The following is a 14,419-nucleotide window of genomic DNA, read 5'->3' as shown; positions in this document are numbered from 1 at the left end:
TGCGTCGTGTTTTGGCGGACCGTCGGCACAAAAAAAGTTCCATGTAACTTTTTTTTGTGCGTCGTGTCCGCCATTTTCGACCGTGCATGCGTGGCCGAAACTCCGCCCCCTCCTCCCCGCAACTCACAATGGGGCAGCGGATGCATTGTAAAACTGCATCCGCTGCCCCGTTGTGCTTTTATTTCACAGTATGCGTCGGTACGTCGGCCCGACGCACTGCGACGGGCCCGTACCAACGCTAGTGTGAAAGTAGCCTAAGACACACTGGGATTTAGAAGGGAGGGGGGTTATTTGGATTTGGGAGCTCAGCATTTGCTAAATTTCTTTTGAGGGGCTAGGACCCATTTCAGTTTTCCAGAGCCATTGTACTCTAAGTAATGTGGAAGCCCTCTATATTTTCATTTACAGATGACGGACCTGAATGTGTACGTGTATTTTTGTGGATTGAGTTGAAGGTTTTCTTGGGAACACTTTACATAACATTTGGGAACACATTTATCCTGCTCTCTATGCAATGCATTTGCACACGTGGTCAAAATTGTTGGTATCCCTCGTTTAATGACAGAGAAACCCACAATGGTCACAGAAATAACGTGAATCTGACAAAAGTAATAATAAATATAAAATCTATGAAAATGAACAAATGAAAGTCAGACATTGCTTTTCAACCATGCTTCCACAGAATTTAAAAAAAAAATAAAACTCATGAAATAGGTCTGGACAGAAATAATGGTACCCGTAACTTAATATTTTGTTGCACAACCTTTTGAGGCAATCACTGCAATCAAACGATTCCTGTAAAGGTACCTTCACACGAAACGACTTTACAACGAGAACGACAACGATCTGTGACGTTGCAGCGTCCTGGATAGCGATATCGTTGTGTTTGACACGCAGCAGCGATCTGGATCCTGCTGTGATATCGCTGGTCGTTGATTAAAGTTCAGAACTTTATTTGGTCGTCAGATCGGCGTGTATCGTCGTGTTTGAAAGCAAAAGCAACGATGCCAGCAATGTTAAACATGGAGCTAACGACCTGTGAGAACGATAAGTGCGTCACCGCTACGTCACAGGATCGCTCCTGCGTCGTTCTGGAGCTGCTGTGTTTGACATCTCTACAGCGATGTAAACAGCGACGCTGCAGCGATCGGATCGTTGTCGTTCTCGTTGTAAAGTCGTTTCGTGTGAAGGTACCTTAACTGTCAATGAGATTTCTGCACCTCTCGACAGGTATTTTGTCCACTCCTCAACAGCAAACTGCTCCAGTTGTCTCGTGTTTGAAGGTTGCTTTTTCCAGACAGCATGTTTCAGCTCTTTCCAAAAATGCTCAATAGGATTTAGGTCAGGGCTCACAGAAGGCCACTTCAGAATAGTCCAATGTTTTCCTTTTAGCCATTTTTGGGCGTGTTTAGCTGTGTGTTTTGGGTCAATGTCCTTACGTAAACACAGTTTTTTAAGTGGGCACCATCTAATAATGATATAATAAATAGTGTGGGTTCACCACCAAGCATGTATAGTACATATCTTAGTTTTAAAGAAAAAAGCACATGCTCAAAGGTATAGGAACTCCACCAAACAGGGTTATTTAAATTACAAAAGTTTATTTCCACATAAAGGCACTACACACATTTAAAATCATTTAAAATTACTCCCAAGAGTAAATAGCTCCAAATGTTTTTGTAATTTGTACAGAATACACCTAGTATACAAAACGTTATCTATAATTAACAAAGTTGCTGCACAAATTTCAATTAATGGTACTGCACATGCTACATATCTATAATCCTGCATAAATTTCAGTAAATGGGACCCTTAGGTTGGCGACCTTAGTGTAAGGAAATTATATCATGTGATTTCAAACACTTTCTTTTACAAAGACCAACATGAATAATTCAGCAATCTCATTCGTTATGTCTGCCAATGAAGTATATCGGTGCGTTTGTGTGCACCTAATATTAGACCTCCAGAGATGCCCATACACAAAGCAATGTCAAAATAGATCTTGGAGACCCATGTGAGGGCTCAATTGTCAAAATAGGAGAAAGTTGTATACTTAACCCTAACCGGTCCTCTACGGTCGCCCCCTGGTCCCTTACAGCAGCAGTGCAGTCAGGTGGAGATTTTTAGAAGCCTTCTAAAACTAAGATTTTGGGTCAATGTCCTGTTGCAAGACCCATGACCTGCGACTGAGACCAAGCTTTCTGACACTGAGCAGCTCATTTCTTTCTAGAATCCCTTGCTAGTCTTGAGATTTCATTGTACCCTGCACAGATTCTAAACACCCTGTGCCAGATGCAACAAATCAGCCCCAGAACATAAGAGCCTCCTCCATGCTTCACAGTAGGCAGTGTTCTTTTCTTGATATGCTTCATTTTTCCGTCTGTGAACATAGAGCTGATGAGCCTTGCCAAAAAGTTCCATTTTTGTCTCATCTGTCCATAGGACATTCTCCCAGAAGCTTTGTGGCTTGTCAACATGTAGTTTGGCAAATTCCAGTCTGGCTTTTTTATGATCTTTTTTCAACAATGGTGTCCTCCATGGTCGTCTCCCATGAAGTCCACTTTGGCTCATACAACAACGAATGGTGAGATCTGACACTGATGTTCCTTGAGCTTGAAGTTCACCTTTAATCTGTTTAGAAGTTTTTCTGGGCTTGTTTGTTATCATTCGTATTATTCGTCTCTTTGATTTGTCATCAATTTTCCTCCTGTGGCCACGTCCAGGGAGGTTGGCTAAAGTCCCATGGATCTTAAATTTCTGAATAATATGTGCAGCTGTAGTCACCGGCACATCAAGCTGCATGGAGATGGTCTTATAACTTTTACCTTTAACATGTTTGTCTATGGTTTTCTTTCTAATCTGAGACAACTCTTTCCTTCTCTTCCTCTGGTCCATGTGGAGTGTGATACACACCATGTCACCAAACAGCACAGTGAATATCTGTAGCCTTATATACAGGCCCACTCACTGATTCCAAGATTGTAGTCACATGTGATGCTACTTAGTGGACACACCTTGATTTAACATGTCCCTTTTGTCACATTATTTTCAGGGGTACCATCATTTCTGTCCAGGCCTATGTCATGAGTTTTATTTATTTTTTTATTCTGTGGAAGCATGGTTGAAAAGCAACATCTGACTTTCATTTGTTCATTTTCATAGATCTTTTATTTATTATTACTTTTGTCAGATTCAAGTTATTTCTGTGACCATTGTGGGTTTTTCTGTCATTAAACGAGGGGCACCAACAATTTTGACATGTGTACAGTGAGATTTCCATCTAAATCTCTGAGTGACGTGATTCAGATGAAACCACAGATGGATCCATTCACTACACTGTGTTCCAAATTATTATGCAAATTGGATTTAAGTGTTATAAAGATTTAATTGTTTTGTTTTTCAAATAAACTCATGGATGGTATTGTATCTCAGGGCTCAATGGATCACTGAAATCAATCTTAAACACATGTGATAATTAGTTTTCCAGGTGATTCTAATTAAAGGAAAACTACTTAAAAATGATGTTCCACATTATTAGCAGGCCCCAGTTTTCAAGTAACATGGAAAAGAAAAAGGATCTCTCTGCTGCTGAGAAGCGTTAAATAGTGCAATGCCTTGGACAAGGTATGAAAACATTAGATATTTCACAAAAACTTAAGAGTGATCATCATACTGTGAAGAGATTTGTGACTGAAACAGAGCACAGACAGTTCATGCAGATAAAGGCATAATAAGGAAGGTTTCTGCCAGACAAATACATTTGATTAAGAGAACAGCTGCCAAAATACCATTACAAAGCAGCAAACAGTTATTTGAAGCTGCTGGTGCCACTGGAGTCCCTCGAACCTCAAGGTGTAGGTTCCTTCAAAGGCTTGCTGTGGTGCATAAACCTACTATTCGGCCACCCCTAAACAGTGTTCACAAGCAGAAACGGTTGCAGTGGGCCCAGACATACAGCACAGACCAAAAGTTTGGACACACCTTCTCTTTTAAAGATTTTTCTATATTTTCATGACTACGAAAATTGTAAAGTCACACTGAAGGCATCAAAACTATGAATTAACACATGTGGAATTATATACTTAACAAAAAAGTGTGAAATAACTGAAAATATGTCTTATATTCTAGGTTCTTCAAAGTAGCTACCTTTTTCTTTGATGACTGCTTTGCACACTCTTGGCATTCTCTTGATGAGCTTCAAGAGGTAGTCACCGGGAATGGTTTTCACTCCACAGTTGTGCCCTGTCAGGTTTAATAAGTGGGATTTCTTGCCTTGTAAATGGGGTTGGGACCATCAGTTGTGTTGAGCAGAAGTCTGGTGGATACACAGCTGATAGTCCTACTGAATAGACTGTTAGAATTTGTATTATGGCAAGAAAAAAGCAGCTAAGTAAGGAAAAACGAGTGGCCATCATTACTTTAAGAAATGAAGGCCAGTCAGTCCGAAAAATTGGGAAAACATTGAAAGTGTCCCCAAGTGCAGTTGCAAAAACCATCAAGCGCTACAAAGAAACTGGCTCACATGAGGACCGCCCCAGGAAAGGAAGAGCAAGTCACCTCTGCTTCTGAGGATAAGTTTGTCCGAGTCACCAGCCTCAGAAATCGCAGGTTAACAGCAGCTCAGATTAGAGACCAGGTCAATGCCACACAGAGTTCTAGCAGCAGACACATCTCTACAACAACTGTTAAGAGGAGACTTTGTGCAGCAGGCCTTCATGGTAAAATAGCTGCTAGGAAACCACTGCTAAGGACAGGCAACAAGCAGATGAGACTTGTTTGGGCTAAAGAACACAAGGAATGGACATTAGACCAGTGGAAATCTGTGCTTTGGTCTGATGAGTCCAAATTTGAGATCTTTGGTTCCAAACACCGTGTCTTTGTGCAACGCAGAAAAGGTGAACGGATGGACTCTACATGCCTGGTTCCAACCGTGAAGTATGGAGGAGGAGGTGTGATAGTGTGGGGGTGCTATGCTGGCGACACTGTTGGGGATTTATTCAAAATTGAAGGCATACTGAACCAGCATGGCTACCACAGCATCTTGCAGCGGCATGCTATTCCATCCGGTTTGCGTTTAGTTGGACCATCATTTATTTTTCAACAGGACAATGAGCCCAAACACACCTCCAGGCAGTGTAAGGGGTATTTGACCAAGAAGGAGAGTGATGGGGTGCTACGCCAGATGGCCTGGCCTCCTCAGTCACCAGACCTGAACCCAATTGAGATGGTTTGGGGTGAGCTGGACCGCAGAGTGAAGGCAAAAGGGCCAACAACTGCTAAGCATCTCTGGGAACTCCTTCAAGATTGTTGGAAGACCATTTCCGGTGACTACCTCTTGAAGCTCATCAAGAGAATGCCAAGAGTGTGCAAAGCAGTGATCAAAGCAAAAGGTGGCTACTTTGAAGAACCTAGAATATAAGACATATTTTCAGTTGTTTCACACTTTTTTGTTAAGTATATAATTCCACATGTTAATTAATAGTTTTGATGCCTTCAGTGTGAATTTGCAATTTTCATAGTCATGAAAATACAGAAAAATCTTTAAATGAGAAGGTGTGTCCAAACTTTTGGTCTGTACTGTACATGAAGACTAATTTTCAAACAGTCTTGTTTACTAATGAGTGTTGAGCAACCCTGGATGGTCCAGATGGATGGAGTAGTGGATGGCACCATGTCCTGACAAGGCTGCAACGTCAGCAAGGAGGTGAAGGAGTCATGTTTTGGGCTGGAATCATGGGGAAACAGCTGGTAGGGCCCTTTAAGGTTCCTGAAGGTGTGAAAATGACCTCTGCAAAGTATTGTATATAGATTTTCTGACTGACAACTTTCTTCCATGGTATAAAAAGCAGAAACGTGCCTTCAAGAGCAAAATCATCTTCATGCATGACAATGCACCATCTCATTCTGCAAAGAATACCTCTGAGTCATTGGCTGCTATGGGCATAAAAGGAGATAAACTCATGGTGTGGCCACCATCTTCCCCTGACCTCAACCCTATAGAGAACCTTTGGAGTATCATCAAGCAAAAGATCTATGAGGGTGGGAGGCAGTTCACATCAAAACAGCAGCTCTGGGAGGCTATTCTGACTTCATGCAAGGAAATACAAGAAGAAACTCTCCAAAAACTCACAAGTTCAATGGATGCAAGAATTGTGAAGGTGACATCAAAGAAGGTTCCTATGTTACCATGTAACTTGGCCTGTTAGGAGGTTTTGGAGTTAAATAGCTTTTTTGTTCAGTGAATGTGACCTCCTAATGCTGCAAATTCCACAAATGACCATTTTCAGTTCTTTAAAACATATCAAATGTTTAGAAATTCTACTGTGCCTAATAATTTGGAACAGTGCATTTTGAGTTTTTATTCATTTTGGAGATTATACTGTTATCATTGGGAGGTTTCTTCAAGAAAATTTGATGTATACTCTAACGGGTGATGACTTTTATTAGACTGACTCATTTGCACCGACCATTTAGGAAAATCAGAGAAAAATATAATTTGCATAATAATTTGGAACATAGTGTATATTGAGGCAGCAGAGTTACTCTGGACACAGTCTGGCCTCTGTTCAGCATTGTCCTTTTCAGAAGTGCACAAAACTGTGGCCGACCGCACATTTATGCACACCTAAAAAGACGGCATGCACACTGCGTACTGTGAGGATTCTTCAGTGTCAGGTGCGGCAGGAGCACAAGTTGGTGATTTGTATAAATGATGGGGTCACGTGCAGACTAGACATGCATTGAGTGAGGCAGGCATGTCTGGTCAGACTGTGGCCAGAAGTATGCAACTCGCAAACTTGCGGCCACATGACCACCCGCTCCAGAGGATTCACAAGTCTGCGGTCAGGTACTGAGAAGATGCGATGAGTTCATTCGGTGGCGCGGGCCTCTAGTGACTCCGGCACATCTTATTCCTGCCAACATTTCATGAACATCGGCGTACAAAGCCCCAGTCCCCTTCTCATGCCTCATGTTTTGCCCCATTAAATTAAAAACATCTTTTCTCAATGCCCCATCCTGCGTGAGCTCCCACACCCCCATTTCACGCCTGAGTCTGGGGGGAGAATAACAAATGTTGCACATTTTTTGCGTCTTTTCATTTTTTTCTGGGGAAACATTTGGCTCCGATTCTTCATTTATAGGTTTTTTTAAAGTACTTTATTTTTTCGCCTTGTGGCATTAGGTGCCAGTTTTTGCTCCAGATTCCTAAAAATGGTGCCTGCGATTCATTAGCTTGGCGCAAAGTAAAAAAAAAAAAAAAAAGGACTTTGTTGTAGTTGTTCTAGTCTTGGATTTTCTGACTTTTGAAGAAAAACTCCCCAAAATGCTCCACTTTGATGGCGAACCTAAAAATGCACAGAGGGGGATCGGAGAAGGGTTGCGCCAAATTTTGCAACTTTTATGACAGTCGCAATTGACGAATCAGGAGAAAGCATCCGGAATCGCTAAACTGCGCCCGGATAGCGGGAAACCAGCGTTGGTATGCGCCTGCTCGCCTGCAGCGTCAGCCCTGGGGGTCCGCCGCAGCCCGGGGGTCCGCACTCCCCCTGTCACAGCACAGACACACGCCCCCTGGGCCTGGCAGCAGTAACAGCCGCCGCCACGTTACTCCTCGGGAGCTGTTCAGCCTCCCGTGTATCTGGGTACTGCCGCTTTAAACAGCTGGAGAAAGCGGCGGGGCGTGATGACGTCACGGCTGCAGCTGACTGGCCACGTCCGAGCAGACGGAGCAGCAGGAGGCTCCAGTGTTCTTATGCTCTATGAGGGCGCAGCGAGGAGCAGGGCAGAGCCCGGAGGGTGAGTGTGGCCGGTGCGCTCCGTGCCCCTCCGGGGAATGCGCCATTGTCCGCCGCAGGCCTCACACACCACTCGCCATGAAGTTTGCTCTGGACTGTGCCATGTGTACCTGCTGTGCTCACCCTTGGCTCTGGTTGCTTCTTGTGCACGTTTATACAGGAATCGGCCCATTCCATATAGCATAATGGGGTATCCCGTGTGCTCCCTCTCTATGGGATGGACAGGGGATATCCCCCCAATCCTTAGCGCCCACGGTGTGACTCCATCCATGTATATGGGCGAGCGCAGCGCAGTCCTATAAGAGTGAATGGTGCGGATGATCAGCCTCTGCACATGGGGCTTTTCGGTGCCCCAATTCTCGGGATCAGTGGGTGGGGGCCCCAGCGATCAGGAAGTCCACACTTATGGGGTGGTCCGGTCTTGAGCTACGTGTTTGCAGTCACTGACCGCAGACTTGTGACTCGTCATATAGGGTGCACTGAGAGCGTTCTGCGGTGTCAGCCCTGGGAATGGCGGTCATGTGACTGAAGGGCACTCCCGGCCACAGTCTGACTAGGTGGGCACGGCCTCGCTCCATGCAGGTGTATTGGGTGACACTGAACAGTCTAGTCTATTGTGGCTGGAAGTGCGTATATCGCTTATTTGTGGTCACATGGCCGGCACTGTTACCGGAGAACCCTCCTGCACTCGGTGTGACTGCAGACTTCTACTTCAAGACCAGACAACCCCTACGTATAGGTACGTCATAGGTTGCCTCCCTCGCTTTGATGCGGCTCCGGTTTCTGGCACTTGACAGCTGTTCTGTACTGCTCTGACGTGCCCTTAACAGCCGCGGGTAGATCACAATTAACTTGCGTTTAAGGGAATCTCATCACAAACACCACCCACTGGCGCCCCTGTCACATGATCGCGGTGTGCCAAAGGGTTGGCATGACAGCCAGGGGTCAGCAGAAGACCCCCGTGCCTGTCGCTGCAGATCTGTGGACAATGGCTTCCTGTGCACACTGTGTGATCGATTAGTGATTGTTCAGTGTGCATCATAAACAATCTATTATACCACCAGCAAACAAGTTGCTGATCACTGGTCTTCTAGTGCCGCAGGTGGTCAACTGTAAGCAGACCCTTACTCAGATGCAGCCGTACACATTAAGCCCACCTGGGCTATTGCAGTCATTCAGCCCAGCCATTCATGTTCAGTGGTCAGGAAAGTCACTCAGGGACGAAAACTTCAAACACTGCAGACTTCTTACCAGACGGTGGCGCTCTGTCATCAGTAGTTTGTCACTCACAGAGGGACCCCACCATTCTTATCATAATGGGGGTCTTGATTGCCCTAACCCATTTGATCATAGTCATCTATGTTATTAATAGGGATAAATATATTTAGTGGGAAAACCCATCTCAGTGTTGACCAATGGAGCCGGTGCCCGTACAGTCAGACCTTTTACCTGTACCATTGTAGCAGGACAGACGGTGTGCGTGGTTTCTACTGATCTGTGTGTTTTCATCTTCTGTTTTCTAGGACTGGTGTAGAAACTCTTCCACCATGCACCATAAACTGCTTAAGAGTGCCCATTACATAGAACTGGGCAGTTACCAGTACTGGCCAGTCCTGCTCCCCAGGGGAATCCGGCTTTACACCTACGAACAGATCCCCGTCTTCCTGAAAGACAATCCGTACATTACTGATGGCTACAGGGCATATCTTCCATCCCGTCTGTGTCTGAAGAGGTCAGATGAGTAATGCCTGCTTTTAATGGGGCGGTTACTTATTACTGTTATTGTGCCATGACATGGTGAAACACTGTAATGGGGAATCTCGCCAGCAAAGTTTCCCTTACATTTTCTTATCACCAGGTTTTTGCCACCTAATCTGAGAGCAGCATAATGTAGAGACAGAGACCCTGATTCCATCAATGTGTCACTGGGCTGCTTAAGGTACCGTCACACTAAACGATATCGCTAGCGATCCGTGACGTTGCAGCGTCCTGGATAGCGATATCGTTGTGTTTGACACGCAGCAGCGATCAGGATCCTGCTGTGATATCGCTGGTCGTTGATTAAAGTTCAGAACTTTATTTGGTCGTCAGACCGGCGTGTATCGTCGTGTTTGACAGCAAAAGCAACGATACCAGTGATGTTTTACAATGGTAACCAGGGTAAATATCGGGTTACTAAGCGCAGGGCCGTGCTTAGTAACCCGATGTTTACCCTGGTTACCAGTGTAAAACGTAAAAAAAACAAACAGTACATACTCACCTTCGCGTCCCCCGCCGTCTGCTTCCTACACTGACTGAGCGCCGGCCGTAAAGTGAAAGCACAGCACAGCGGTGACGTCACCGCTCTGCTGTTAGGGCCGGCGCTCAGTCAGTGCAGGAAGCGGACGCCGGGGGACGCGAATGTAAGTATGTAGTGTTTGTTTTTTTACATTTTACACTGGTAACCAGGGTAAACATCGGGTTACTAAGCGCGGCCCTGCGCTTAGCAACCCGATGTTTACCCTGGTTACCCAGGGACCTCGGCATCGTTGGTCGCTGGAGAGCGGTCTGTGTGACAGCTCTCCAGCGACCAAACAGCGACGCTGCAGCGATCGGCATCGTTGTCTGTATCGCTGCAGCGTCGCTTAGTGTGACGGTACCTTTAGTGTAAGTTTTTTTGTTTTGTTTTATAAAATCACTCTATCAGCAAGACATCTTCACTAGAAGACTAGCAAACTTGCTGCCATGTAGTCCAACCAGGCCTCCACGACTGATTGGCAGCTTTCTGCCTATGCACAGTGTACACATAAAGCTGCCAATCAGTGGTGTGGGTGAGGTTACACAGAGCTAAAAACAGTGATGTTATCCAAATTGCAGCAATGCAGCCCAGTAAGTGATGCAGAACTGGAATTGGGGTCTCTGAGAGGAGTTCAGAAACAGGTAAGAATTACAAACTGGCTATCATAGTGAGCTCACTGACGGATTCGGTTAACTCTCTCTGCACCCAGCAGCAGATAGTGCTACATAGTGGCAATTGAAGGCAAACATTTTTACCGAAAACCCAATTGTAAATGATTTGCGTGTATTTAAATGGGTTGTCGCATGAACAGTACATTTTAATTAATTTCAGAATACAAATAAACTCCACAATTGGATGTTTCACAAAATGTTCCTGTGCTGAGATAATCTTATAATTGGGCCCCTCCGTAATGGCTGTGTCTGACTATGATGATACCACAGCTCCTGGGCAGGGGAGGAAGCAAACGAGTATACAGATAGAATCAGCTGTGATCCTATACTTTCCTTTCTGTGAGGTAAAGCAAGTTTTTAAACAGGAAAATACTTTACCACACAGAAAGCAGCAACTGTGATCCCGTGCTGTCCTGTCTGTATCCTCTCTTTTGCTTCCTCCCATGCCCAGGAGCTGTGGTATGATCAGACTATGTCCCTGTACGGTCATTACACAGTACACAGCAGGAGCACATTTCTAAGGGCTCATTTCCACTTGAGAGAAAAAAAACGGTCCGATTTACGGACCAAAAAAACGGAGGTAAATCATGCGAGTGTCATGCGATTTTTTTTTTTTTTTTTTTTTTTTTTTTAATTGCAACATCCGTTTGACATCCGTATTGCTGTCCGATTTTTATGCACCGGTGTCCTTTGAAAAGCCGGGAAATCAGTGCTGTGTACAGTAAAATCACACTGACAGATTAGAATAGAAAAGATAGAATAGATATATACACATAGAATAGGTATATATATGTCACTGAGACGCATATATATATATATATATATATATATATATATATATATATATATATATATATATATATATATATATATATATATATATATATATAATCAATTGCCGGCTTTTGCTATCTCCTTCACAAACCCAACAGGATATGAGACATGGTTTACATACAGTAAACCATTTCATATCCCTTATTTTATTACATATTCCTCACTACTAATGTAAGAAGTGTCTGTGTGCAAAATTTGGTGGCTCTAGCTGTTAAAATAAAGGGTTAAATCATGGAAAAAATTGGCGTGGGCTCCAGCGCAATTTTCTCCACCAGAGTGGTAAAGCCAGTGACTGAGGGCAGATATTAATAGCCTAGAGAGGGTCCATGGTTATTGGCCCCTCTAGCTAAAAACATCTGCCCCCAGCCACCCCAGAAAATGCACATCTGTAAGATGCGCCTATTCTGGCACTTAGCCTCTCTCTTCCCACTCCCGTGTAGTGGTGGGATATGGGGTAATGAAGGGTTAATGTCACCTTGCTATTGTAAGGTGACATTAAGCCTGGTTAATAATGGAGAGGCGTCAATAAGAGACCTATCCATTATTAATCCAATACTAGTAAATGGTTAATAAAACACACACACATTAGGAAAAAAGTATTTTAATGAAATAAAGACACAGGGTGTTATAATATTTTATTATACTCTTAATCCAATTGAAGACCCTTGTCACCTGAAACAAAGTTAAAATAAAACATCAACAATCACCGTAGGACTCCTGCAATACAATTCATAACTGAACAAAATGCTGCACTTATGAGTGCAGGAGAATTTACGTCATGTAATACTGTGTGTACTAGTATTTCACAAATGTGTCTAATAGGCTAACATTGGGATCTTTCTGCAGCCTCTTCATTTTATCCAATGAGACTGTCAACATTTGGAGCCATTTGTTGGGTTTTTTGCTCTTCTTCACTCTGGGTGTTTATGACATGATGTCAGTTCTGCCGTCAGTGAATGCTTCCAGGGAAGACTTTGTGATCTGTTCCATTTGCCTGTTTTGTTTCCAGGTAAGCACTTATTTGCTTTTAAGTTTTTAAAGGAGCCCATATCTACGTGATCACTGCAATTCCTCAATACTCCTTGCTCTGTATCTCAGTGGATAGCAGTGGATAGAGAGCCTAAATGAAGAGCCATAGGTTTCGTAAAGTGGAAGCCACAGTTCCAGAGGAAAACGGTCCTATGTGGTTACCATGTAGTGGACACCTATCAGTTACATGGCCTGTTTTGTGATTCGAGTAGACACAACTCTATCCATTACACAGCACTAGCTCGGATAACATCGACTCGATCATAGCATGCCAAAGATCCCTACGTATGCTCAGAAAACACCCTATCCAAGCACGTGCACTCAACAATACACCGCACTTTTCAAAACCAAGACCAAATTCTATTTCTTGGTCTCCTGTACAGTTCAGGTTGGGAAACAAAGATCAGAAATTTAGAATTCAGTGGCCCTGGCTGTTACAACAAGAGCTCACCTATCAGTTAAGCCAAGCTCCTGGTGGTGATTGTGCAGGCACAGCTCCATATAATCTCCATGACGTACTGGTACGTCCATTTGTGGGGAAATACCTGAACAGCTGGCATACCAGTATGTCCTATGTTGGGAAGGTTGTTAAATAGCCCAAACTGGCTAATACGTGGCTTCTCTAAATTGTACGCAAAATGTCAGTTTTAATGACTACTGCAGTCTCAGGATTATTCAAACCCTTCAAGACAGGCATCTTTAGTAATTAGTAAAGCACATTTGGGTGTTATGACCTGCTGCAAATGACACATAGCCAGGCACCAGTTTCTGGCAGTGTTCCTGAGAAACCATGGCATAATTGCTGTTTTTTTGCAATCCAGATGCATATGTCAGTCGCCAAATGTTTGTTTCCTGGAATAGCAAACAGATCTAAGCACGATTATAGATTCATATAATTGGGAAATTTTAATTTAATGCTGATGCTGCTCAAAAAGAAGTTAAAGTGGTACACCCATTTCCAAGATCCTATCCCAATATGTAGTAGGTGTGATGATATTAGCAAATGCCTCCAATTAGAAATGTATAGTTTTTCTGATTCGCTATGTCGCTTTCCTTATGTGCAGGCATTGCAGGACCTTGGGTATCCATGGTTATGGCCAATAGCAACTAGCTAACTAACTCACTATATCAGTGGTCGTAACCATGGATACCTCATGTCCTGCAATGCCTGCACATGAGGAAAGCGACATAGCGAATTATTATTATTATTATTATACCTACCTACTACCTGTCACCGAAGAAGTGACTAGGTTCCTTTCTTCTTCTGGCCCTACAGCCTTCACCATTGACCATATTCCCTCAAATCTCCTTCAATCCTTCTCCCCAATTGTCACTACCCACCTAACTAAAATATTTAACCTCTCTTTCTTCGGTATCTTTCACTATTCATTCAAGCACTCCATCATAACCCCTTTACTTAACCTCTTTCTGACCTCAGACGGGATAGTACGTCCGATGTCAGCTCCCCTGCTTTGATGCAGGGCTCCGGCAGTGAGCCCGCATCAAAGCCGGGACATGTCAGCTGTTTTGAACAGCTGACATGGCCAGCAATAGCGGCTGGTGAAATCGCGATTCACTCGCCGCTATTAACTAGTTAAATGCCGCTGTCAAACGCTGACAGCGGCATTTAACCGGCGCTGCCGGGCGGTCGGAAATAAGCGCATCGCCGACCCCCGTCACATGATCGGGGGTCAGCGATGCGTCGGAATGGTAACCATAGAGGTCCTTGAGACCTCTATGGTTATTGATGCTGGCCTGATATGAGCGCCACCCTGTGGTCGGCGCTCATAGCACACCTGCATTTCTGCTGC

At 44.1% G+C, this 14,419-nt stretch overlaps 1 protein-coding gene across 1 annotated transcript in view; it reads left to right on the top strand.

Moving 5' to 3' along the window:
* Positions 1–7,672: 7,672 nt before the first annotated feature.
* PAQR3 (progestin and adipoQ receptor family member 3) overlaps positions 7,673–14,419 on the top strand; it is a 39,319-nt gene continuing 32,572 nt past the window's right edge. The window contains exons 1-3 of the mRNA XM_077274530.1: positions 7,673–7,797; positions 9,320–9,528; positions 12,426–12,588. Of these exons, the coding sequence (XP_077130645.1) occupies positions 9,344–9,528; positions 12,426–12,588 (348 nt within the window). The 5' untranslated portion in view covers positions 7,673–7,797; positions 9,320–9,343. The remainder of the gene's footprint in view (positions 7,798–9,319; positions 9,529–12,425; positions 12,589–14,419) is intronic.

Source organism: Ranitomeya variabilis, chromosome 1, assembly GCF_051348905.1.
Source record: "Ranitomeya variabilis isolate aRanVar5 chromosome 1, aRanVar5.hap1, whole genome shotgun sequence".
Taxonomy (NCBI): domain Eukaryota; kingdom Metazoa; phylum Chordata; class Amphibia; order Anura; family Dendrobatidae; genus Ranitomeya; species Ranitomeya variabilis.
The sequence above is the reverse complement of the archived record's forward strand: the minus strand, read 5'-3'. Positions and strand labels throughout refer to the sequence as shown.